Below are 26759 nucleotides of genomic sequence, written 5' to 3'. Positions count from 1 at the left end.
GAAGAGGCTGACTTCCCTTTCTCCCATCCCGAGGTGTCCTTCCCATCCAGTGGGGACTGGCGACTTCTGGGCTCCCCAGGTGTGTGTTCTGGGACTCCTGGTGAGGACCACATTGTACTTGGAGAGGAAGAGAGACAAGTTTATTGAGGGGCTCGTACCTGGCTCCTGCTTTGTTTAGAGAGAACAACCCAATCTGCCCTGTCTCCTGTATCTCTGCCTTCAGTGACCAAGCATCTGGTATGGGAGAGACTGACCAGCTGCAGCCGCCAGGGAGGGAAAAGGTGGGGAGGGGGCTGCTGACAGGACCCTGTGCCCCTGGCACTCAGCTGTGAAGCCAGGCTATGACCCGACACCGGAGGATGCCCAGCACTCCCTGCAGCCAGGAGCAGAAGGGTACAGTTCTTCGGCCATCAGAGCCACCCACCAGCTCCCAGGCCTCCTGCATCTCCCTGGGGTCCAACCTATGGGAGGTCAGCAGGAACCTCCCGTAGCAGCACCGGTCCAGGGGGTAGTGGGTGGCGCCAGCCAGCCTGACACAGTGGGTGGGGGTGAGGCCTCCTCGTCGGGCACTTACCCCCACAAAGACATCCTCCAGTGGCAGAGGGGGTGCTCTGCTGGCCACTTTCAGGATGAGCTCCACAGCAGATGCTGACAGCAGGTATCCCGTTCCTGAGGCGTAAGGGGGGAAGGGGCCCCAGGCGGGAGGCCACTGCTCCTCTGCTATCTGGTGCCTGCCTCCTGGCGTCCTAGAAGGGTGCACCCGCCAGTGCACCCGGCCCAAGTACAAGAGAGGCACCGGCTGGCTCCCCGAGGTGGGGCTTCCTTCCCCACCCTCCTCATCACCAACCTTAGCCTTTCTCTGGGGCTCCTGCTCCCATTGCTCCCAATGGCCCCCTCGCCGGACCAGCTCTGATACCAGCTCTGGGACATTGACAAACACGTCGTCGTCAGTCTTGAGAATGTAGCGGGCCATGGGGCAGTGTTTGTCAGCCCAGTTCAGCCCGCTGAGGGTCTTGAGGGTGAGATTGCGATAGGAGTCCTGGAAGGCCGCCTGCACGATATCCCCATGGGCAGCTGACTCCCTGGCCAGGTCGTTCTCTCTGGAGCCTCCGCTAGGCTCTCCCAGCAGAAAGAGAGTCTGCACCCTGAGCCCCCGGGCCTCGCGCAGCCGGCCCCACGAGGCCCGAATGGCATTCCTCTGGTTCAGGTTGTCCGGGGCTGTGCAAACCAGGATTAGCAGGAACGGAGGAACGCCGGGCCCGCCACACGCCTCCTCGTTGGGGATCAAGAGGCGAGGCAAGGCCAGGGGCGGCCCAGGAGAGGCCGGGGCTGGGAGCAGGGAGGCCAGCGAGAGACTCAGCAGCTCCTCCCCGAGGCCTGAGGGTCCAAATAGAGTCCAGATAATCACCAACAGCAGGGCGGCGAGGAGCAGGCGCCGGGAGAGGCTTAGGCGCATGGTGGGCGACGGTCGTTGGTGAGCTGGAGGGGAAGAAGGGAGGTTGGTCAGGTCGGCTCCGGGACACTAGCCTGCCGAACCCGCCACGACCCGCACGAGGTGAGCTGGGAGCTCGGCGCCGGCAAGTTACCTGGTCAGCCCCGGCCCCGCCCCTCGCTGGGTGGGCGGGGCCTGCAGGTCCCGGCGTCCGGGGTGAAGCTCTCGCCCCCTCGGAAGGCAGAACCTGAACGGAGGGCGCGGCGTTCTCGCCGAGACGCGGCAGGAGTGGGTTCGGGGCCGCGGGACGATCCGCAGCGACCTCCTCCCAAACACGGAACTACTCTTCCGGGTCACCGAAAGCAACATTCCCGCCTCCCGACTTCCGGTCCCGACGGCTTGGGCGGTAAAGATCCGCAGCCGCTCGCTTTGTCCGGGCTGGCCTGGCCTGGCCGCCTACACAGCATGCCAGCCCCAGCCCCGTAAGGGTTCCCCTCAAGGCCAGCAGCTCGTGATCCTCCTCCCTCCCAACTCAGGGTGGGGCACTGAATATCATAGTTTAAATCTGGACCATCAGCTAAGGGAGAAAATGACCAAAAGAACCAGAAAGCAAGCCATAACTGTATAAACTATTTATTAACAGGCAGCACCGACACATTTATTTCTTCTTGGACACACCCACGGTGCGGCCACGGCGGCCTGTGGTCTTGGTGTGCTGGCCTCGGACACGCAGTCTGCAAGTGGGAAAAGAGAGGAGTCACACACCACACAAAGCAAAGGTCTGGGGAAAGATGGAACGTGAGAATTCTGTGGGGGTCCAGGGGGAGGCAGAGATGACACCCCCGCCCCACTCACCCCCAGAAGTGGCGCAGCCCTCTGTGGGCCCGAATCTTCTTCAGTCGCTCCAAGTCTTCACGGAGTTTGTTATCCAGACCGTTGGCCAGGACCTGCAGAGGTGGCGGCGAGGGTCACTTGCTCTACCTGTTCCCCTGGGCTCCACCTGCACACCCGCCCATCCCAATACACACCTGGCTGTACTTCCCATCCTTCACATCCTTCTGTCTATTTAAGAACCAGTCTGGAATCTTGTATTGGCGAGGATTCTGCATAATGGTGATTACACGTTCCACCTGGCAGGCAAAGACTCAGGTCAGGTCCAGGTGGTCCCCCTCAGGGCCAACCCACAGCCCCCTCTCATCCTCACCTCATCCTCTGTGAGCTCTCCTGCCCTCTTGGTGAGGTCGATGTCTGCTTTCCTCAACACCACATGAGCATATCTCCGTCCTACACCCTGAGGAGAAGTTTGGGAGCTGGATGAGTGATTTTCTTGGTTTCCATCATAGACCCAAGATTCGAAAAACAAAGGTAGAGCCAGTGCTTGCACACATTCCTAGACAGGAAGTCTTAACTGTTAAAGGAGAAAAAGCTTTGGGGAGGGTTGGACCATGAATGAAGAACTCGTGGCAGATGCCCACACCCCCCAAAGCAGAATCTTTTTTTACATGTTGCCCAGCACACTGAGGAGCAGCACCTCCCAACTTCTGCACTGTGGAGGGCAAAGCTAGTGTCTCTCCAAGCTGAGGTAGCAACAAAGTACCAAGACTAAGGTATTTTGGGAGTTCCCGCTGTGGCCCACTAGTTAATTAACCCCAACTGACATTTGATCCCTGGCCTTGCCCAGTGGGTTAAGGATCTGGAGTTGCTGCAGCAGGTTTGGTGTTGGCTGGCAGCTATAGCTCCAATTTGAATCCTAGCCTGGGAAGCTCCATGTGCCATGGATGGGGCCCTAAAAAGACCAAACCATCCTAAAGTATTCTGAAATAAAAGGGTCAGTTGCTCACTTGGGCCATGGGTCATGATTCTTTGGGCAGGTCATTCCATCTCTACAATCAATATCAACTACTGCTTAAATCAGTGGCATATCACCAACACCAGTGCTCCTTGCCACCTGAACTCATGAGTCAGATTTGGATAGTGAAGGATGGTGTATTGGGTTGAGCTGTGTCCCACTAAGTGTATGTCCATCTGAAACCTCCAAAGGTGATTGTTTGGAAATAGGATCTTTGCAAATATAGTTAAAATGAGGTCAAACTGGATTAAAACCACTGTCTGTCTGGTATTCTTACAAGAGCAGACACAGAGCAAGAAGGCCATGTGATAACACCAGAGTGATGCAGCTCTAAGACAAGGTTCCAAGGATTGTTGTCAGCCACCAGAAGACAGAAGGTAAGACAGGAAAGGACTCTTAGAGCCTCCAGAGGGAGCATGGCCCCTGCTTACACCTCGATTTAAATGTTTGGCAACCAGAACGGAGATTTAAGCCAACAAGTCTGCCCTCACTCAGTGGGTTAAGGATCCTGAATTGCTGTGACTGTGGTATAGGCTGGCAGCTGCAGCTACAATTAGATCCCAAGCCTGGGAACTTCCATATGGCTTGGGTGCAGCCTTAAAAAGCACCCCCCCCACCTTACGGGTTTTTTTTGGGGGGGTGGTGGGGGTGGCGGCAGCTGGGGGTTGCTTTTTTCTGTGTCAGTCAACACTTCACCCTTCCCTGGCCAATCAATCTCCTCCTTTAACTACATGTTTTAGATTTTCAGTTTCCAAGTATTTCCCCCCTTCTTTAGATCCTTAAAATACCTCCAAGCTTCAGTTTTCACCAGAGGAAGAGAGCAAAAGCTGGCTCTCCGTACAATTAGCAAAACCCCAATACCTCCCAGTGATAAGCAGAGCCTCAGGATCCTTAAGAGATTATCAAAAAACTCATTAAGCACCAGAAACTTTGGTTCAACTGTTTTCAGCAACTACAAAGGTTAGGCTGCATAATTAAAGTAAATACCAGTTAAGGAGGCAGAAAGGGTTTAACAGAAGCAGCCTATTAATGAATGATGCTAATCTTTTATTTTCACTTACTTAAGCCTCCTAACAACCCCTAAAAAGGGAACAGACAACCAACGTGTGGAGATACTCAGGGCTCAGTTCTACACCACTCGGAAAAGTGAATGTTGCAATAAAGGGAGCTACACAAAATCTGTTTGTTTTCCCAGTGCATGTAAGTTATGTAGGTTATTAAGTGAGCAATAGTCTTAACGTTAAAAAAACATACATACATGCCTTAATGAAAAGATACTTTATTAAAAAGTGCTAACCATCATCTGAGCCTTTGTGCAATAGTAACAAAAGTCAATGACAATGGATCGCTGTAACAAATATAACAATGAAAATGTCTGAAATATTGTGAGAATCACCAAAATGTGACAGAAGACACCAAGTGAACAAATGCTGTTGGAAAAATGATTTGCTCAAGACAGGGTTGCCACAAAAAAGAGGTTATCTGTAAAGTGCAATAAAATAAGCCTCTACTGTGCACCGCCTTACTAGTTTCACAATAGAAGGAAGCAGTCTCCTCATGCACCACTTAAGACCGAAAGTTGTGCACCCTGAATTACAGAATGAAAAGAATTCAAAGTAAACATGATGGCTCTTATAAAGCAAAGCTTGTGATTCACCATTTTAAATTAACAACCTATCTATAAAATACTTACTGTGGTGTCCTTTGGGGATTGTGAGCAAGAAAGGCTTAGCCCTGGCACCACATAACATAAACATACTGGTAAGGTCATTTTTTTATGTTAGTTAAGCCTGTGCTCACTGACCTTGTTATGAAATAGTGACCCCCCCCCCATTTCCTGGTTTCTTCATGCTTGGAATCTCTTGGCCTTTCTACTCTCCCTTCAGAGTGTACCATTATCCCATTTCCAGGACATACACATTTCACAAGAATTGCTCTTATGATGCACTAGGAGGAGCAAAAACCTATATAGCAGGGACCTTATAAGTTGACTGCTGATGGTCCAGGCCGGTTTAGTGAACAAATGCTGGCAGACAACCAAAGCCTTTCCCCAACCCCTAGGTGAAAACAACTTTGCTTCACCTAAGACGGTTCTTTGGCTTTTACCACTTACCTTTTGCGGCAAATGTGGCAAGGGCTTAGATGGACCCTGACCATTGTTTTTACCCAGCAGCCCAGGTGACACGGTTGAGACTTTCGCTTACACCTCAGGTGTTTACCCAAGTTTCCTTCACACCCCCAGCTCCTTTACCTTAATCGCAGTGATAGCAAAGGCAATTTTCCGCCGCCCATCGATGTTGGTGTTGAGTACTCGCAAAATGTGCTGGAACTTCTCAGGGATTACTAGAGACTGATAGAGATGGGGGGAGATGTCAGACTTCGCTAATTCCCGCCAAACCGTTAACCCCAAACACGAGCGTGAAGCTTGTCACGCAAGGTGCAAAGAGCCCCCGTCAGGTCTTCACGACACAACACGACTCCCTGGTCCTGCCGACAGCACAACAGGAAGCGTCCAGGATCGGAGAACGCCATCTCCGGAGGAGAACGCCTCCTGCCCGCTCCCAAGCGGCGGGACGGAGGGCCCACGCGCTCCCAAGCCTTCCCAGAGCCCGGGGAGCGCTCATCCTCGGGCCCCGCTGCCTAGAACTGGGTGCTTTGTCGTCCTTCTCCAGGAATGAGGCCCAAGGCTCCACACAAAACGCTGCGAGCCCCCAGGCCAGGACATTTTCGGCGCTCTGACAGCAAGCCTTCCCTGTCCCGGCTCCGATGTCGCCAGATACCCGAACGAACCCAACTCTTACCATGGCTGCAGCGCGGGCGGCGGCGTGTAGGCCTCCAGTGGAAGAGAGAGCGGAAGTGACGTGACATTCTTATATAGCTTCCAGGCGGAAGAGGCGGAGCGACCTTGGCGAAGCGCTTCCGGAAACTCCTTGTACCTGAGCCGGCTAGGCCTCTGAGTCAGAACTGCGCGCCACAACTTCCGGTGCCGTCTCTCTTTACAGATCGTAAAGTTTTTGCGCGTGAGAGCCACGAGAGTTCCGGGTTGAGATTCTCTTTTTAAGACTTTCAGTTTCCATTTGGACTTGGGCGAAGAGCTTAGAGAAAAGGGGAGAGCTAGAGGCAGTCTGTTTAACTCAAATATCTGGGAACGGTTTCGTGCATCACGCCCCAGAACTTGCAGTTCCACTCAGGGGAACGGACCTGCCCGACAGCTGCCGGAAGTGGGGCTGCGCGGAATGGCTGCCGCTGCTACCATGGCGGCAGCCGCCCGGGAGCTGGTGTTGCGGTCCGGGGCCTCAGATATGGAGGAGGAGGAGGGCCCACTGGTGAGGACGCAGGGCTGTTTCTCCTCCAGAGTCTCGTCCGGTCTTCTCACGTCAGAAAGGTCTGGGCTGGGTTTCGCGCAAGGTTGGGAGCTCGGCTGCTACCGGTGATGCTGCCTGGTCTGGCTCTCCATACCCCTCCCCGGATCGGACCTGGACCAAAGTGGGGACTAGAATGGCTGATACTTAGGTTCTGGGGCCACAGTTTCAGTTAAACTCCAGATATTTGCGCAGGATAGAGAAGCGGTGTAGAGTAAATGCTAGGAACATGGCCAGACTGCCTCGGTTCTAATTCCAGCTCAGCCACTTATGCTGTGTGTGTTTGGGCAAGTTAACTAGCCTCTCTGTGTCATCACTCTTAACACTTATAAAGTGAAAAAATAAGACTTACTGTAGAGGTTGTCGGTTAGGATTAGGTGAATGTAGGATGACACCTGGCACGATGGTGAACACTGTGTTAACTGACATTTCTAGAAAGGCTGGAGCTCCCCACGGGGATTGTAACAGAACATCTAAGATAGAAGGAGTCTGGAGACCCTAAGTTCAACTGCAAGTTCTGCTCTGTCCCTGCATCTCCTAATTTTCCTCATTTGGTCACCTCTGTGGGTTTGCTGGCTCCTTGTCATATTCCCTACCCATCAGCCCCAATGAGTAGATTGGGACAATATGAGATTTTGGAATTTTTTGGACTCAGCATTTCTCTCTGGTTTCCCAGTGAAAGTCCTCTCTCCCCATTATATTTTGTTCTCCCCCTCCCTTTCCCATTAACCTGCCCCTCTCCAGGGGGGTGGTCCAGGTCTCCAGGAGCCACTGCAACTTGGAGAGTTGGACCTCACCTCTGATGAATTCATCCTGGATGAAGTTGATGGTAAGTGATGGCACGAGGTGGCCGCAGTGCCTGTCATCTTAAGAGGCATGGGGGCTGGAGGTAATAAGGCAGGAATTGGTGTGCAGATGTTCGGATGTGGGTAGCGGGCGCTGTGGAGCCCTTTGGACCCTTATGATAAACTTCTCTTTCCAGTTCACATTCAGGCAAATCTGGAGGATGAGTTAGTAAAGGAAGCTCTTAAAACGGTGAGGTTTTCTGCTCTCCTAATCTGCCCCTCCACTCACCCTCCCCTCAAAGAAGAAAACAGTCTCTTCGTGTAATATCTTAATGTCTTCTCCCCAAATCCTTTGTTGACTTTGTTGCAGTGTCCCTTCTCTGACTGCCCCCCCCAACCCATCGTGTTTATGCTCTTCCAGGGTGTGGATCTCCGTCACTATTCAAAGCAGGTTGAACTGGAGCTACAGCAGATTGAGCAGAAATCCATTCGTGATTGTATCCTCTGGCAGAGGGAAGGGTGGTGTTACTAAAACGGGCGTTTGGGAGTTCCCATTGTGGCTCAGTGGGTTAAGGACCTAACATAGTGTCCTTGAAGATTCGGGTTCACTCCCTGGCCTCGTTTAGTGGGTTAAGGATCCAGTGTTGGAGTTCCCGTTGTGGCGCAGTGGTTAACGAATCTGACTAGGAACCATGAGGTTGCGGGTTTGGTCCCTGCCCTTGCTCAGTGGGTTAACGATCCAGCGTTGCCATGGGCTGTGGTGTAGGTTGCAGATGCGGCTTGGATCCCGCATTGCTGTGGCTCTGGCGTAGGCCAGCGGCTACAGCTCCGATTAGACCCCTAACCTGGGAACCTCCATATGCTGCGGAAGCGGCCCAAAGAAGTAGCAAAAAGACCAAAAAAAAAAAAAAAAAAAAAAAGGATCCAGTGTTGCTGTGAGCTGTGGCCTAGGTCGAAAATGCAATTTGGATCTGGTGTTTCTGTGGCTGTGGCCGGCAGCTGTAGCTCCGACTCTACCCCTAGCCTGGGAACTTCCATATGCTGTGGGTGCGGCCCTAAAAAAGAAGAAAAAAAAAAGGAGTATTTTGTGGGGCATGGTGCTGACAGCCCCGCCACAGCTGCCCTCCATCAGCTAAGAGAGAAGGAGAGGTCCTGCTGGTCCAAGGAGCTCTATCTGCACAGTAAGGCCTTGACTTTTGTGGTCAGATATCCAAGAAAGTGAGAACATAGCATCTCTGCACAATCAGATCACAGCCTGCGATGCTGTCCTTGAGGTTAATAACCCTGACCTGGGACCCCTGATAACCCTGAACCCAGGTCATGGTCTCTGGTACCATTCTCTAGGTCATTAGCCTCAGGTGGGGACCATTTGAGTTGCCATCAGGATGATCTCAGCAGCCTTTTTTATTTGTTGCTGCTGCCGTGATGAATGCTATTTGCCAGGGACTTTTGGGGTACCTCTTCCCTCAGCACCCACTACCCTCATGGACTTGGGTGATTCCCTCATCCCGTCCCAACCCAATGGCAATTCAGCAACACTTCTGCCTTCCCCCCAGCGCATGGAGCAAATGTTGGGAGCTTTTCAGAGTGACCTCAGCTCCATCAGCTCTGAGATCCGGACGCTGCAGGAACAGTCAGGAGCCATGAACATTAGGCTTCGAAACCGCCAGGCTGTCCGTGGGAAGCTCGGGGAGCTTGTCGATGGTCTGGTGGTGCCCTCTGCTCTGGTCACGTGAGTCACCAGTTTGAATGGTCATGATGTCAACAGCAAGTAGATGAGCTGGAGTGACCTGCCCTGCTTATCTCGTGGGTCTTCCGGCTCCAGGTCGTCAAGTTCCTTTCAGAAACTGATGAGTGGGTTGACAACTCTTTCTAGCCTTGACATGTGCTTTAGGCATCAAAGATTAGGAATCATCCAGGGTCAGGCATGTAGTGAGGGGGTCCAAGGCTTGTGGGTGGTGGAGGTGTGTGTGTCCAGGAACAGGAAACTTGGTACACATGTGCCCTGACTCTCTGATATAGCGTAAGAAGGGAGAGGAGATGGGCTGGATGGAAGGGGTGTGGTTAGGGCCTAGCTATGTCTGGATCTCCTAACCCATCCCATCCCTCTCTGCTTCCCAGGGCAATTCTGGAGGCGCCAGTGACAGAGCCCCGGTTCCTGGAACAGCTGCAGGAGCTGGATGCCAAGGCAGCTGCAGTCCGGGAGCAGGAGGCTAGAGGCACAGCGGCCTGTGCAGATGTCAGGGGCGTGCTGGACCGGCTCCGGGTCAAGGTGGTGCATGGGGGTGGATTGTCCAGACTTCCTGAACCAGCGTCCCTGAGACCTTCACCCTGGGTCTCCCGTAGCCTGTCCCCGAAAACCTTGCCCTGCCTTTATTTGGCAGGGCACATCCTCACCTCTCTGGGTTCCCTAAGGGTCTTAAATATGCAAGAGATATTCTCTGCTGTTTCTCCTCCTGTGTTCAGCATTCATTACATCCCTCAGTGCCTCCCAAACAGTGAGAAGGTTGCAGCCTCACACCCTGTGTTTGGTCCTCCGTGTCCAGGCGGTAACAAAGATCCGAGAGTTCATCCTTCAGAAGATCTATTCCTTCAGGAAACCAATGACCAACTATCAGATCCCCCAAACGGCCCTACTGAAGTACAGGTGGCCACCTGAACGAAAGACCGTCTTGGGGGGAGGGGGGGACTCCCAGCTTTTGCGCAGCACGCGTGGTGTCTGGTGGTGCAGGTGACGGGGCTGACCCGTCCCTGCCACTCCAGGTTCTTCTATCAGTTCCTGCTGGGCAATGAGCGGGCCACGGCCAAGGAGGTCAGGGACGAATACGTGGAGACGCTGAGCAAGATGTACCTGTCTTACTACCGCTCCTACCTGGGGCGGCTCATGAAGGTGCAGGTGAGGCCAGGAGAAAGGCGGCCCCTGCCCTGGCTCAGAGCCGAGAGCCCTTTCTTGTTGCACTCTGGAAAGGGTTGGGTACCAGGGCTCCTTTCTCTTTTCTTTAGTATGAGGAAGTCGCTGAGAAGGATGATCTGATGGGCGTGGAGGACACAGCAAAGAAAGATATCCTGCAGCTGAGGACCGCTCCTGCTGGGCCTGGGGCGGGCGGGGCTTCTGGGTCCAGCCTCTGGGGCTCTGCTGCTCACCTCTGGGAGCGTGATAAAAGCTATGACTTTCTCCCTCAAGAAAATGCGCAAATCACTTTGATGTGTTGTTTTGCATGTCATGTCAGGGGTGGAGAGGCTCCCTGGGGCCCATTTGCAGACATCCGTTGAAGTGGGGCCCTGGTCCTGGGGGATGCTGAGGCTGTCTGGCTGCCAGGGCCCAATGGAGTTCCCAAGGCTTTGATCTTCCATCACTGCAGTGACAGTACTGTATTCCTTGATTGTGACCCTGCACGCTTCTTCTCAAAGCCGTCCCTCCGCAGCAGGAACACCATTTTCACCCTGGGGACCCGTGGCTCCGTCATCTCGCCCACTGAACTGGAAGCCCCCATCCTTGTGCCGCACACAGCGCAGCGGGGAGAACAGAGGGTAGGAGGAGGAGGAGGCAGACCCCTGAGTGAATCCCCCGGCCAGTCACCGGGTCAGGAGGCAGGCCTGGGGGTGGGGGCAGGAGCAGCAGCAGCGGCAGGCGGGGGGTGGGGGGTGCTCTCCTCCTGTGCCCCCACCTCTTCAGTCCCCATTCAGGATGCCCTCTCGAAGCCTGGACTCGGGTTAGAGGGGAGTGCCTCCTGTGCTCTCCTTGCCCAGCTTTCCTGGTCTTTCAGCCACGTCAACCCTTCTCTCTCCCCTCTTTTTCCCTCCCCTCCTAGTACCCTTTTTTTTTTTTTTTTTTGTCTTTTTTGCTATTTCTTGGGCCGCTCCCGCGGCATATGGAGATTCCCAGGCTAGGGGTCTAATCGGAGCTGTAGCCACCAGCCTACACCAGAGCCACAGCCACGCGGGATCCGAGCCGAGTCTGCAACCTGCACAGCTCACGGCAACGCCGGATCGCCAACCCACTGAGCGAGGGCAGGGATCGAACCCGCAACCTCATGGTTCCTAGTCGGATTCATTAACCACTGTGCCACGACGGGAACTCCTTTTTTTTTTTTTATTTTATTTTTTTAAAATTTAATTTAATTTTTTTTCTAGTACCCTTTTGAGGCACTCTTCCGCAGCCAGCACTATGCCCTCCTGGACAACTCCTGCCGAGAATATCTTTTCATCTGCGAGTTCTTCGTGGTGTCTGGCCCGGCTGCACACGACCTCTTCCACGCTGTCATGGGCCGCACCCTCAGCATGACGCTGGTAAGTGCCCTGGCTCCCCTGCTCTCTGCCCTCCAGGTCCTCCTTACTCATCACTGAGGTCAGGGCTCTGGACAGACTGCAACCAGATGCCCTCTTTCTAAAGCTGTGTGACTCCCCATGGAACCACCACAGCTTGGGGTCTCCCAGAACACCCCTGCCGCAGACCCACACCAGGCAATAGCACCTGAAAACTCAGGGGCCCTTAAACCTTGGTGTTCAGCCCTGAATTGTGCTGTGATGGGCCTGTGACCACAGATCTGGTGAGCAAGGCAGAGGATCGGTGGGCAGGGAAGGAGGGAGCATTTTCCTTTTAGATCGTCCCCCCCCCCACATCCCCAGAGGAGCCCGTGCATTTGTCTGTAGCCACTTGAATGACAGAGTCCCAAACACAATCCTCCAATCCCCTTCCTGTTCCTAAATCACAGAAGCACCTGGAGTCTTACCTGGCCGACTGCTACGATGCCATAGCGGTTTTTCTCTGTATCCATATTGTTCTCCGGTTCCGAAACATTGCAGCAAAGAGGGATGTCCCCGCCCTGGACAGGTGCTGAATTCTGGTTCTCGACGCCCCCCCCCACCAGCCTTGAGCTCTTGGTCTCCTACACACCTGCCCTGACCCTTGGGCTCCTAGTGGCCTCATCCCATTGGCCCTGTCCCTGTGTGTCTGCTGGGAAGCAGTGCTCTTGCTTCCAGACCCAGCTTTCACACCCTCCTGCCCCTGTGCCGGTCAGGGTGCCCGCACACACCCCAACCCCACCTCCCCACCCCTGTGCTCCTTGCTGCTATCTCTGATTCTGGCGAAGCCCACAGGTACTGGGAACAGGTGCTTGCCTTGCTGTGGCCGCGGTTTGAGCTGATCCTGGAGATGAACGTCCAGAGCGTCCGGAGCACTGACCCCCAGCGCCTCGGGGGGCTGGACACTCGGCCTCACTATGTGAGGGGGGGCGAGGGTAACTGGTTTGGGAAGCAGGGCTCCACGCTTGGCCATGGGGTTGCCCAGGGTCATGGTCATGGTGCAGCATATGCAGCTTCACTGGGTGAGAAGCAGCGAGGAGTATGATTAGACTGGGTTGGAATGGGACACACACGGTGGTGGGGAGGGATCCGAGACGGGAGTCACCCAGAGGCTGCTTGACCAGCTTCAAGGGCTTCCAGGGGCTTGTTGGTTGGGCCAGGGCACAGGTAGGATTTTTTTCTCCTGCCTTCTGCCTCCCAGATCACACGCCGATATGCAGAGTTCTCCTCTGCCCTCGTCAGCATCAATCAGACGATTCCCAATGAGCGGACGATGCAGCTGCTGGGTCAGCTACAGGTGAGGGCAGGGGCAGGGCAGTGGCTGGGTTGCAGAAGGCCCCTGCCTTCCGAGTCACCGCCTCCTGCCACTTTTTCAGGTGGAGGTGGAGAATTTTGTCCTCCGAGTAGCAGCCGAGTTCTCCTCAAGGAAGGAGCAGCTTGTGTTTCTGATCAACAACTATGACATGATGCTGGGCGTGCTGATGGTAAGGGCCCCTCTGGCTCCCTTCGGGCCCCCCACCGCTCTCTCAGCTCCGTGAGAGCCAAGACCCTGCTGACCTCGTTCAGTGTTTGATTCTCGGCACCTGGCACGGCGTCTGGCCAACGTGGGAGGGAGGGGCTCGCAGACTTGAAATGCGGCTTCTCCACAACCTTAGGTTTTGCTCTGTCTCCTCTTAGGAGAGGGCTGCTGATGACAGCAAAGAGGTTGAAAGTTTCCAGCAGCTGCTCAATGCTCGGACACAGGTAGGGGTGTGGGGAAGGGAAGGAGGACCTGTGTGCCGTATTTGTTTTTGTTCAGAGTGTGGGTGTGGAGTGGCAATTAGTGGACTCCAGGTACACAGAACTGGAATTGTAATGCTTTGTAACACTTGGTTCAGACCAGGCTGTCATTACTGGTCTATTTTATTTTTGTGTTTTTTTTAAATTTATTTTAATTTTTATTTGCTTTAAAGGGCCGCACCTGCGGCATATAGAAGTTTGCAGGCTAGGCGATGAATTGGAGCTACAGCTGCCGGCCTACACCGCAGCCACAGCAACTCCAGATCTGAGCTGTGTCTGTGACGTACATTATAGGTCATGGCAACACTGGATCCTTAACCCACTGAGTGAGGCCGGGGATCAAAACATGTCTTCCTGGATACTAGTTGGGTTCATTACCTCTGAGTCACCATGGAAACTCCTAAATTTTATTTACTTTTAAAATGGAGATATTGGAGTTCCCTTTGTGGCTCAGCAGTCAATAAACCTGACTAGGATCCGTTAGAGTTCGATCCCTGACCTCGCTCTCTCAGTGGGTTAAGGATCTGGCATTGCCATGAGCTGTGGTGTAGGTCGCAGATGCAGCTCAGTTCCTGGGTTGCTGTGGCTGTGGTGTAGGCTGGCAGCTACAGCTCCGATTTGACCCCTAGCCTGGGAACCTCCATATGCCACAGGTGTGGCCCTAAAATAGCAAAAAAAAAAATAATAATAAAATAAATAAATAAAGGAGTTCCCGTCGTGGCTCAGTGGTTAATGAATCCGACTGGTAATCATGAGGTTGCGGGTTCGATCCCTGGCCTTGCTCAGTGGGTTAAGGATCCGGCATTGCTGTGAGCTGTGGTGTAGGTTGCAGATGCGGCTCGGATCCCACGTTGCTGTGGCTCTGGCATAGGCCAGTGGCTATAGCTCCAATTAGACCCTTAGCCTGGGAACCTCCGTAGGCGGCCCTAGAAAAGGCAAAAAGACAAAAATTAAAACAAAATAAAATGGAGATATTTTTGAAGTACAATCTCATGTAAATTACAGGTCTACAACACAGGGAGTCACAATTTTAAAAGGTTATGTGCCAGGAGTTTCTGTTGTGGTGCAGTGGAAACACACCTGACTAGTGTCCATGAGGATGCAGGTTCGATCCTTGGCCTCGCTCAGGGGGTCAGGAATCTGGCGTTGCTGTGGGTTGTATAGGCCAGCAGCTGCAGCTCTGATTTGACCCCTAGCCTGGAAACTTCCATATGTTGTGGGTTCCTAAATCACAGCAACACCTGGAGTGGCCCTAAAAAGAAAAAAAAAAAAGGTTATGTGCCATTTATGGTTCTTATAAAATATTTACTTTATTCTGTGTTTTCCAGTATATCCTTCTACCTTGCTTATTTTTTAAAGTATGGTGATTTACAATGATATGCTAATTTCTGCTGTACAGCAAAGTGACCCAAACATGTATAGATACGTTCCTTTTCTCACACTCCATCATGTCCTGTCCCTAGTGATTGGCTATAGTTCCCCGTGCTGTACAGCAGGACTTCATTGCTTATCCATTCTAAGTGTAATAGTTTGCATCTACTAACCCCAGACTCCCAGTCCATCCCACTCCCTGCCCCTCCTCCTTGGCAACCACAATTCCGTTCTCCATGTCTGAGAGTCTGTTTCTGTTTTGTAGATAGGTTCATTTGTGCCATATTTTAGATTCCACACATAAGTGATATCATATGGTGTTTGTCTTTCTCTTTCTGACTTACTTCACTTAGCATGAGAGTCTCTAGTTCTATCCAAGTTGCTGCAAATGGCATTATTTTGTTCTTTTTTATGGCCAAGTAGTATTCCATTGTGTATATGTACCACGTCTTCTTAATCCATTCACCTGTTGTTGGACATTTAGGTTGTTTCCATGTCTTGGCTCTTGTTACTAGTGCTGCAGTGAACATAGGGATGCAGTATCTTTTTCAGTGAGTTTTTGTTTGGATATATGCCCAGGAGTGGGATTGCTGGGTCATATGGTAGTTCTATATTTAGTTTTCTAAGCTACCTCCATACTGTTTTCCATAGTGGCTGTACCAAGGTACATTCCCACTGACAGTGTAGGAAGGTTCCCTTTTCTCCACATCTTCTCCAGCATTTGTTATTTGTAGACTTATTAATGGTAGCCATTCTCACCGGTGTGAGGTGGTACATTGTAGTTTTGATTAGCATTTCTCTAATAATTAGTGATGTTGAGCATTTTTTCACGTGCCTTTTGGCCATTTCTGTCTTTTGTAGGGCTGCACCTGCGGCATATGGGGGTTCCCAGGCTAGGGGTCTAATCGGAGCTACAGCTGCTGGCCTATGCCACAGCCACAGCAATTCGGGGTCCGAGCTGTCTGTGACCTATGCCACAGCTCACAGCAACACCGGATCCTTAACCCACTGAGCAAGGCCAGGGATCCGAACCCGCAACCTCATGATTCCTAGTTGGAGTTGTTTCTGCTGTGCCACAATGGGAACTCCTGTATGTCTTCTTTGGAGAATTGTCTGTTCAGGTTTTCTGCCCCTTTTTCGATTGTGGATTTTTTTTTTTTTTTTGCTGTTGTATGAGTTGTTTGTATATTTTGGAGATGAAGCCTTTGTCAGTTGCATCGTTTACAACTCTTTTCTCCCGTTCCGTAGGTTGTCTTTTTTTTATGGTTTCCTTTGCTATGTGAAGCTTGTGAGTTTGATTAGGTCCCATTGGCCTATTTTTGTTTTTATTTCTATTGCCTTGGGTGACTGACCTAAGAAGACATGTGTATGGTTGATGTCAGAGAATGTTTTGCCTATGTTCTCTTCTAGGAATTTTATAGTATCTTTATAGTATCTTATGTTTAAGTCTTTAAGTCATTTTGAGTTTATGTTTGTGTATGGTGCGAGGGAGTATTCTAGTTTATTTATTTTCTTACTTTTTTTTTTTTTTTTTTTTTTTTTTTTTGTCTTTTTAGGGCTGCACCTGTGGCATATGGAGGTTCCCAGGCTGGGGACTGAATTTGAGCTGTAGCTGCTGGCCTACACCACAGCCACAGCAATGCAGGATCTGAGCCACACCTGCAAACTACACCATAGCTCATGGCAACACCAGATCCTTAACCCACTCAGCGAGGCCAGGGATTGAACCCATGTCCTCATGGATATTAGTCAGGTTCATTTACCACTGAGCCATGACGGGGAACTCCCTAGTTTCTTATTTATTTTATGCATAATAGTTTGGCTTTCTTAGTCCCTTAACCTTACCCCTCTTTTGCCCCTCCCCCAGAACCAGTATTATTATTTTTTTGTCTTTTTACCATTTCTTGGGCCACTCCCGCGGCATATGGAGGTTCCCAGGCTAGGTATCCAATAGGAGCTGTAGCTGCTGGCCTACGCCAGAGCCCCAGCAACATGGGATCCAAGCCGCCATCTGCAGCCTATACCACAGCTCACGGCAATGCCAGATCCTTAGCCCACGGAGCAAGGCCAGGGATCAAACCCGCAACCTGATGGTTCCTAGTCAGATTCTTTAACCACTGCGCCACAGTCCCGGAACCAGTATTTGTATGTGTGTGTGTCTGATTTTTAGGGCTGCATCTACTGAATATGAGGTTCCCAGGCTAGGGGTTGAATCAGAGCTACAGCTGCCAGCCTATAGAACTAGTATCTTTTTTTTTTTTTTTTTTTTTTTTTTTGTCTTTTGTCTTTTTAGGGCCGCACCCAGGCATATGGAGGTTCCCAGGCTAGGGGTCGAATCAGAGCTACAGCTGCTGGCCTACACCACAGCCACAGCAACATGTGATCCGAGCCGAGTCTGCAGCCTACACCACAGCTCATGGCAATGCTGGATCCTTAACCCACTGAGCAAGGCCAGGGATCGAACCCGCATCCTCATGGTTACCAGTCGGATTCGTTAACCACTGAGCCACGACGGGAACTCCGAACCAGTATCTTTTTTAACCTTACATTCCTCCAGTCTTTTTTCTGTCCAGGGATCTGGTTAGTTGTAGGTTAAACATTCCCATTCCATTCTCTGTTTAGTAACATAAACATGTATCATGGCTGAGAAAGGAAGCTGTTGTCCTTACCTGCACAGTTAGGGGACAGAGGGAATATCAGTTCTTCCTCAGAAGTGCAGTTCCCTTGCCCTCTGACCCCACAACCAGTGGACCCTGCTGGGAGCAGCTGAGGCACTGAGGCATTTGCTATGGTGGGGAGCCAGCTGTCACCAGCGCTCCCTGGCCTTTTTGGGGGCTGCTGCTCGGTGTCATGGGACAGATTGCTAGCCAAAGCCCAGGGCACCCCTTCCTTCTTTCCATTCCTCTGCTGCCAGAACTTCTCTTTTGCTGGATTGAGAGCTTAAAGTTCATCCAAGTCTAGACTGGTGCTGTCCAATTGAAATATGATGCAGAGTTCCCTGGTGGCACACTGGGTTAAGGACCTGGCATTGTCGTGCTGCAGCTCAGGTTGCTGCTATGGCCCAGGTTCCATTCCTGGCCTGAGAACTTCTACATGCTGCTGGTGTGACCAAAGAAAGTGTTACCTTTTTTTTTTTTTTTTTTTTTGGTCTTTTGCCCTTTCTAGGGCCGCTTCCCAAGGCATATGGAGGTTCCCAGGCTAGGGGTCTAATCGGAGCTATAGCCGCCAGCCTACACCAGAGCCACAGCAATGCAGGATCCAAGCCGCGTCTGCAACCTACACCACAGCTCATGGCAATGCTGGATCCTTAACCCAATGAGCAAGGCCAGGGGTCGAACCTGCAACCTCATGGTTCCTAGCTGGGTTTGTTAACCACTGCGCCATGACAGGGACTCCCAGAAAAAGTGTTACTTTTAAATCATTTCTTTAAAATTCCATTGTTTCAAAGCTGTCCATTCCTAATCTTGTGAATTGATCATGTGTGTGTCTGTATCTTTAATTTCTTTGAACATTTCATACAGAAGGCCCAGCTGCTGTGTATGTGGCAGTGTAACGTTGGCTGTCTTGGGCGCTCTTGGGTGTACTGTCTGTGCTAATTTTCCTGGTAGTCTCTTTCTTACGACTGCTGGTCTTTGACTCCTCTCCTTGACCTTAATCGGGGGAGTCCCAGGGCCCTGCGCTGGGACTGAGGGTTTTTCAGAGAAGGTTGGCATCTCCTTTTACAGTCACTGAAAAATGCCCTCCCCCTGGGTCTACACTGCCACCTGTTAGAGGCTCTCGTGAGAGAGGCAGCTCAGCTTCCCACTCAAGGCTGGCATCCCGCTCAGCTTCTGGGTAGCAGGTGGCCATGGCCACTTACCTCTGGCAGCCCTGCCTCTCCCAGTTGCCCACTTCCCTGGTTCCAGCCCTCTGCTCCCAGCTCCATTTTGTAAACCATTTAATGAATTAATTATTTTGAGGAGGGTAGTCCTTGGAGATTTCCCTTAGCTCTGGGAGACCTTTCTAGAGATGAGCTGTGCTGTTACAGGAGTGTTCTAAGGACCCAGGTGGTCATGACGCCAGACCTGGGAGGACCTGCAGACATCAGGAAACTCGACTGTGTGTGTGTGTGTCTCTACAGGAATTCATCGAAGAGCTGCTATCTCCCCCTTTTGGGGGTCTGGTGGCATTTGTGAAGGAAGCTGAGGCCCTGATTGAGCGTGGGCAAGCCGAACGACTCCGAGGGGAAGAAGGTAAGAAGGGTGGGTGGGGTCAGTGAGAGGTGAACGGGAAAGAAGAAATTTAAATTTTTTTGAATTATTTTATTTGCTTTTTAGGGCCGAACTCTCAGCATATGGAGGTTCCCAGGCTAGGGGTCTAATTGGAGCTACAGCTGCCAACCTACACCACGGCCACAGCAACACCAGATCCGAGCCCCGTCTGTGACCTACACCACAGCTCACGGCAACACCGGATCCTTAACCCACTGAGCGAGGCCAGGGATCAAACCCACAAGCTCATGGTTCCTAGTTGGATTTGTTTCCCCTGTGCCACAAAGGGAACTCCCAGGAAAGAAGAAATTTGAGGATGCAGATCACATTGCGGGGGGTGGGGGGGCAGTGGTAGAGCAGGGAAGGGTGGGTTGGTGAAAAGGGGTTGCATGGTGAGGATGGCGGTGCCTGGTGGAGAGCCTAGAGGGATCAAACATCACATGGCTATTACCTCTCCCCCCACGACCAGCCCGCGTTACTCAGCTGATCCGGGGCTTTGGCAGTTCCTGGAAGTCGTCTGTGGAGTCCCTGAGCCAGGATGTCATGCGGAGCTTCACCAACTTCAGGAATGGAACCAGCATCATCCAGGTGACCTGCAGTCCCCAGTCCCACCCACCCACCACTGATTTCCCCCCGCTTTTCTTTTTTGGCTGCGCCCGTGGCGTGCCAAAGTTCCCAGGCCAGGGATGGAACCTGAGCCATAGCAGTGACAATGCTGGCTCCTTAACCCACTGAGCCACCATGGAACTCCCCCACCCCTTTCTCTGGGCTCAGAATCATACAAGTGACCCTTGATTTTCATTCCATCTGGACCCCAAGTCCTGTGCCCTGACATGATCCTAATCGTCACCCTGGTACCACCCCATACCTCATCCCTTGGTGGTTTTCTCCAAGCAGGGAGCACTAACCCAGCTGATCCAGCTCTACCACCGCTTCCACCGTGTGCTGTCCCAGCCCCAGCTCCGAGCCCTCCCAGCCCGTGCTGAGCTTATCAACATCCACCACCTCATGGTGGAGCTCAAGAAGCACAAGCCCAACTTCTGACACACCAGATGCTGGAGCCACCGGCCCTCCCCATGAACTTCTTCCCTCGGGGTCCCCCTTCCGGTTTGCCCCTGGCCAGAAGAAATTTGAGGATGCAGGCTCTTGACATGCCGCACCCGCCTTCACCCCAGGCACCTGCCTCCTCAGGATAAGCTGGGTCACCGTGGCTTTCTGAACCTCCTGTCCTCAGGTTTCCAGGACCACTCCCCCCTGGGCTTCCAAAATAACCTTGGTTATTTTTCCAATTTTCTCATTCCTCTTCCCCCTACACCGCCCTGCCCTTTTCTTCTGCTGGTGAAACCCTCGCTGCCACATCTTTGGTTCACTCAGCTCTTACCCCCTGGTGTCAGGTGTGAAGCCTCAGCTCTTGGAGTTGGTGTAGCAGGGGAGACTGCCTCATAACAGTTGATTTTTTTTTTCCTACTCAAAGTGATCCTTTTCTGTAGCTTTTTGACCTAAGATCTCAGCAACTTGAACACTAACCAGTCCCCTCCTGGCTTGAGAGTTACTCCATCCAAGGTCAGTCTGCAGAAAACAATAAATGTTTAATATGACATAAAACCCTTCGCCTGTTTCCTTTCTCCTTCCTCCTGGGACTTTCACTTAGCCCCATCTCTGCTCCAGGGTCCCTTTGCTCTCTGACTACCTCCTGGGCCTACATCCCTTCTGGTGGGTGTCTAGAAAGTAGGGGCATAGTAACCTCTGACCTCTAGCTACTGGTTTTAGGGGAGTGGAGGAAGGTGGCCCCTGGTCATAATGGCAGATGCATCAAGGGTTGTGGGCCTCAGGCATTGCATCCAAGGGCTACCTGGCCTCCTGCCTCCTCCAGCTGACCCCTAGGGTTGCCTCCTCTCCTTCACTGTCTGCTTCCTAGCTCTTTGCCGGAGGCTGCAGCACGCAGACTACTGGGGCGGGGCTGGGCCAGGCTTGCACTGTGACAGTCTATCCATTTCTGGGTTGACCTGCGCCTTCTCTAGAGGGAGAGACTTGGAGACTCCTGTGGATCCCCAGGGGGAAGGCCTGGACAGTCAGGAGAAAATGGTAATTTGGGGCCTACTCATTCCCCCCAGCGGGTGGTGAAAGAAAAGTGGCTTCTCGCAGTCTGGGTGCGGTACCAGCCAGCTGCGAAGGCAGCGACTACGCAGCTCCTACACACGCAGGAAAGGGCGCTGCTTGGGGCCCGAACGCCGGGAGGCGGAGCTGGGGTAGTGGCGGGCTCTGTCGATGGGCTCCCGTGCAGAGGGGGTGTGGCGAGGCCGCCTTGTCTCCAAAAACAGCGCGCTGATTGGCTTTGGGAGCCCTATTTCTAAGCTTCAGCTCCGCCTCCCGAGTCAGTAGGGAGGCTGGAGACTCAGAGCGGCTCCTGATTGGCTCAGACACCACAGGGATGGAATCAGGATAGCGCCCTTCCCTGACTTCACCACTTCGCCGCCACTTCCTCTCCTCCCCGCGGGCCTCCTGGCTCACCCGGCATGCCAGAACACCTGACATCCCCAGAGGCCTGCCTGCCCCAGGAGTCTGCTGTCCCATCACCTCTCTTTCCTGTCCCTCGCCCCCACCAGGGGTGCCTCACGTTCTCACATTTGACCTGATCCCTGCGCAGTTCGAGGAGAGCAGGAGGGTTCACGGCTGGGACCTGGGAGACAGAGCGGTTTCCCAGAGAGGGAATCTCTGCGTCTCTGCATATCCCACAAAGGAGATTGCCGAGACAGGCGATTTCATCGAAGTCGACCTCGGTTGGGAGAAGGAATGTGCGTGTAGGCACCTTGGTTTTCCAACTTCTGACCTTCTCTGCCCCTAGCTATCCCCAGCCCCAGTGTTCATGCTCCGACAAGCACAGTCTTTTGCAGGCCTCACTGAGGGTCACTGCTGCAGAGTGAGGAGGCTCCCGTTTTGGAGCCAGGGGGTACTGAGGTCGAACTGCCCGAGAGCGCGCAGGAGCCCTCTGACCAACAGTCTCAGGATGGCACAAAAGGAGACAGGGCAGCGTGAGATACCTCTGCTGGCCTCCAGGGGGCAGCATCTACCAGGGGAAGGGTCTCCATGGCCCAAGCCACTAGCATTTCTGCTGCCTGGTTGGCCCAAGGCAGCGAGACTCCTCCCGCGCCCCCTTCAGGCTAAAGCAACCCGAGAGACTTTCCCTTCAGCCTAGAAACATCCTGTCCCGGGGCTTACATGGGTCCTTGAGACACTGGGCTGAAACTCCCAACTTCTGGCTGATACCACTGCCCTCCAACTTCTCCCTCATTTCTTCCCTTTGCTGATGACACGCTCTGGCCTCACAGAGCAGACGCATCAGGGGGTCACTCCTTGCGGGGGGGTGGTAGGGTGGGGGGAGCTGTCAGTGTCCTCATTTCAGGCTCACATCTGTGCCTGGTACCTGGGTCCCTGTCCTTCCTAGTGTCATACAGGAAGGACTTGGAGGCATCCTTATGGGTAGTGACAGTGCCCGAGGATGCTAAGGGACCTCCGTCCTTGAAGGACACATCACTCCATTTCTACACCTCTGTGCCCTCAACTTGTCCCGAAGTTATTTCTTTTCCTTTTTTTTTTTTTTTGGCCGCCCTATGGCATATGGAATTTCCAGGCTAGGAATCAGATCTGAGCTGCACTTGCAACCTACACTGCAGCTGCAGTACCAGATCCTTTAACCCACTGTGCCTAGCCGGGTATGGAACCTGCATCCTGGTGCTGCAAAGACACAGCCCATCTCTCTCTCTCTCTTTTTTTTTTTTTTTTTTTTTTGCTTTTTTTTTTCCTTTTTAGGGCTGCACCCAGGGAATATGGATGTTCCCAGGCTAGGGGTGGAATTGGAACTACAGCTGCTGGCCTACACCACAGCCACAGCAACTTGGGATCCTTAACCCACTGATCAAGGCCAGAGATCAAACCTGCATCCTCATGAATACCATTCCAGTTCGTTTCCACTGTGCCATAAGGGGAACTCGAACATTCTATTTGCAGTAACCTCAGACTGAAGTTCAGTATTTTTCCAAGGCAGTTAGAGGGTGCGTTGTCTGTAGAGAATTTTAAAATGATACTAAGGCGTTCCTGTTGTGCTTCAGTGGATTATGGACCTGACTAGTCCATAGTCCATAATGAGGATGTGGGTGTGATCCCTGGTTTCACTCAGTGGGTTAAGGATCTGAGGTGTTGCTGTGGCTGTGGTGTAGGCTGGCAGCTGCAGCTCAGATTTGACCCCTAGGCCTGGGAACCTCCATATGCCAAGGGTTCGGCCCTAAAAAGCAATTAACAAACTAACAGTATCATGTAATACCAGTCCATACTCAAATTTCCCCGTTGTCTCAAAGGTATTTTGTGCCAGTTTTGTTTGAAAAAAGGTCTAAACAAGGTTTGAAAAAAAGTAGTTACTACCTTTTTACCCTCTATTCTAGCTTTCAAGCTTTAGTAATAATATCTTTTAATTTTGCTTCAAAAACCTGAGTGATTACACGCATTTCAGAGGAATTTTGAGTACATGTTCTGTAAAAGCCGAAGCCAAAGTAAAAATTAGTTCCAAATATGACCTTCCCTCAATATTATGATTATCCAGACTATTTACTGGAGTGCAGAACTCAGATGACGGGCCAAGAATCTCAATTCTTGAAAATCCAAGGAAAAGAAATACTTGTAATCCCCAGAGTAGATTGCTTCAGAGTTCATAAAAATGTGCTACATTGTCAAAAATATGTTAATAAAAAGGAATAATCAAATATGCTCTAATCCTCATATTAAGAAAGAACAATATAAGGAAGTTTGCAATTGGGAAACATGGTTATTTCAAGAATGTAATTTGCAATCATTAAGAGACATGTAATCATCAGTTCTTATTGTTCAAATCCAAGATCTACAGTATGTGCTGCAGCTCGTCAAACTGTTTACTAATATTGCCTTAGATTGCAGTGTCCACAAAGATTTATGCAGGATTATTTTTTCCCCCTTTTTTTGGCGCCCTGCATCATGTGGAGTTCCCAGGCCAGGGATCAGATCTGAGCCACTGTTGTGACCTATACCGAAGCTGTGACAACACTGGATCCTTAACCCACTGTGGCAGGCTGGGGAATCGAACCTGCATCCCAGGGCCTGAGACAACACTGATCCCATTGCACCACAGAGAGAACTCCTATGCAGGATTTTTAACAGGTGTTTTGACTTGGGTTCAGGGTGAGGTAGCAGAGCTGAGAAGAAAACACTCTGTGCTGAGAATGAAGAGATAAAAATATTGCCATACTCTCGATTTTTAACCAGATACATGACTTTAGCAAAGTCGACCATTATTTGCGTCAGCATCCTTCTCTAAAGCGCGTTAAAAACACTTGCCCCATTCAGGTCACAGGGCGCAAGCTTTCTTTGGAAGGTGAAATTTCTTTAATGAGACCAATAACACTGTCCTCCCAAATCTACCATCTCTTTGCAAGGCTCTTTCAACAAATACAAGTGTTTTATAACTTACTCTTTTCCTTTCCTTTCCTTTCCTTTGCAAAGACTATAGACACACATGTTTAATCCGAATTTAAAAGAAAAGCTCCTAAGGGTAGGGGCTAATCAGGGGGCTAATCAGAGAAGGGAGGGGATGCCGAAACCAGGGAGGAACAAGCAAGACTCCGTAGTGTGGCCTTGCGGCAGGGTCCTGGGTCCTCCTCAAAGACACACATAACAATCTTTGAATTCTTCTGCAGAACTAAAATCCCCAACAAATGAAAGCTGCTAACTGCTCGAGGAAGCATTCTTCTTCATTCCAGAAAGGAGGACCACCAGAACCAGCCCTGGGGCCAGTACACACACACTTTGAAGAATGCAAGCTTGCATCCCCCCATCCTTATCTGTGGCCCTATTTTTCACTTCCATATTGTAAGACCATCTCTGGTTCCCTCCGAAGGAGGACACAGACTTGAAGCCATTCGCCCCCAGTGGCTGCCTTTGCCTGGCCAAGCAATAAACTATCTTTTTCTCCTTCACCCCAAACTCTGTGGACAGAGGCCGAGTTTCGGCAACAGAGGGAGCCATGGCCCTTTCAGGCTGGACCCGGGTCACTCTTTCCAGTCAGGGCCACATCCAAGTGGATTTCACCACTCTCTCCACACACTGATTGAAATACAGGACTGTGATGCTTGCAGCAACTTCAGAGACACCCACAGTCCTCATTTCAAAGTGCAGCCAAGTCCTCTGCTCTTTCCTGAAGGTCACAAGCAGGATGGTGTTTCACTGGACTTTTGGAAATACTTTCATCTGTTTCTCTCTCCCCCTTTTCTTTCACCATCAATTTTCTCTTCTCTCCCCCTCTTTCCCTCCCCCTCCGTTCTTTTCCCTTTCCTCCCTTTTTCTCAAAGTAGCTGTAGAAAAACAAACAGCTGGCTCTTGTCCAGCTCTCTCAGAAGAGTCCTGAAGGAGCAGATGAATGTTCCTGACAATCCAGTGTCCTTTTCCAATTCATCCTTTCTCTGAAAAAAAATTTTTTTTTTTTTTTTTTTTTTTTGTCTTTTTAGGGCTGTACCCGTGGCACATGGAGGCTCCCAGGCTAGAGGTCGAACTGGAGCTGTAGCTGCCAGCCTACACCACAGCCACACCAACACGGGATCCAAGCCACATCTTCGACCTACACCACAGCTCATGGCAACACCGGATCTTTAACCCACTGGGCAAGGTCAGGAATCGAACCACGTCCTCATGGATACTAGTCGGGTTCATTAACCACTGAACCATGACAGGAACTCCTTTTTCTTTCTCTGAAATTTTAATTATACACCATCCTGTAGGAGAGTGCCTTGTGTAAGTTAATAACCTGCCAATGCAATGCATTCGCTTGCTTTCAGCTTGAACCCATCTCTTTAACAAGATTGAGCTCTGCTGGTAATAGGTGCAGAAATCATCAGCCAGGCTCTGATCTGGGGAAGCTGAGCCAGAAGCCGCTGGGAGAGGAGGCACACTGAAGCGAAGGGGACCTTTGCAAAGTCACTGTCCAAGGCTGCCAGCTCAGGTGGCGTGGGGCTGTCACCTGCTTCTGCAAACCCGGGGATCATTTCAGAACACCTCAGAGCTTTTTTTCACGAGGTTCAAAAGTCAGACACAAAGAGTCCCTCTCCTAGTTCTTTCCCTGACTGCCACCTTACAAATGACCATCAAGGAGTCTCTTGGGTTTTGATGAGATTTTTATATTTTGGCGTCTACAGGCAAAGCCGCCTTGATCCTTGTATAATCTCCTGGGCTCTTCTTTGTTCCCTTAATTTAGGATTGCAGTGGCCTGTGCTTTGTGTGCCTCTCTCTTGTTAAATAACCCATTAGTCAGTTAAGAAATATATATATATATTTTTTAAAAAATTAAAAGAAATATATATTTCTGGAGTTCCCGTCGTGGCGCAGTGGTTAACGAATCCGACTAGGAACCATGAGGTTGCGGGTTCGGTCCCTGGCCTTGCTCAGTGGGTTAACGATCCGGCGTTGCCGTGAGCTGTGGTGTAGGTTGCAGACGCGGCTCGGATCCCGCGTTGCTGTGGCTCTGGCGTAGGCCGGTGGCTGCAGCTCCGATTCAACCCCTAGCCTGGGAACCTCCATATGCCGCGGGAGCGGCCCAAGAAATAGCAA

General features: G+C 51.6%; 3 protein-coding genes across 3 annotated transcripts; 1 reads left to right on the top strand and 2 right to left on the bottom strand.

Moving 5' to 3' along the window:
- Positions 1–118: 118 nt before the first annotated feature.
- Positions 119–1782, bottom strand: B3GALT4 (beta-1,3-galactosyltransferase 4). Its single transcript, XM_001927568.6, has 2 exons — positions 1587–1782; positions 119–1479 (listed from the first exon to the last, which is right to left on the bottom strand). Exon 2 carries the CDS (start codon positions 1454–1456, stop codon positions 323–325), a length of 1134 nt encoding a protein of 377 aa, XP_001927603.1. The 5' UTR covers positions 1457–1479; positions 1587–1782; the 3' UTR covers positions 119–322.
- Positions 1783–2050: 268 nt separating this feature from the next.
- On the bottom strand, positions 2051–6107 carry RPS18 (ribosomal protein S18). The gene is given in 6 exon segments (NM_213940.1): positions 2051–2166; positions 2288–2379; positions 2461–2562; positions 2637–2723; positions 5533–5631; positions 6083–6107. Coding segments are annotated over 6 exon segments (459 nt in total). The 5' UTR covers positions 6086–6107; the 3' UTR covers positions 2051–2090.
- A 407-nt stretch (positions 6108–6514) lies between these two features.
- VPS52 (VPS52 subunit of GARP complex) lies at positions 6515–20738 on the top strand. Its single transcript, XM_001925393.6, has 20 exons — positions 6515–6607; positions 7388–7472; positions 7626–7678; positions 7850–7925; positions 8635–8702; positions 8985–9160; positions 9550–9700; positions 9975–10075; positions 10192–10324; positions 10432–10489; positions 10826–10959; positions 11563–11718; positions 12144–12262; positions 12529–12652; positions 12935–13030; positions 13110–13217; positions 13411–13476; positions 19004–19115; positions 19603–19721; positions 20031–20738. Exons 1-20 carry the CDS (start codon positions 6518–6520, stop codon positions 20175–20177), a joined length of 2172 nt encoding a protein of 723 aa, XP_001925428.2. The 5' UTR covers positions 6515–6517; the 3' UTR covers positions 20178–20738.
- Positions 20739–26759: the final 6021 nt, after the last annotated feature.

The sequence above is a fragment of the Sus scrofa genome, chromosome 7 (assembly GCF_054392235.1).
Source record: "Sus scrofa isolate SSC_HxYL_T2T_F1_AM1 chromosome 7, Sscrofa_HxYL_maternal_Yorkshire_Landrace_v2.0, whole genome shotgun sequence".
Classification (NCBI taxonomy): Eukaryota; Metazoa; Chordata; class Mammalia; order Artiodactyla; family Suidae; genus Sus; species Sus scrofa.
The sequence above is the reverse complement of the archived record's forward strand: the minus strand, read 5'-3'. Positions and strand labels throughout refer to the sequence as shown.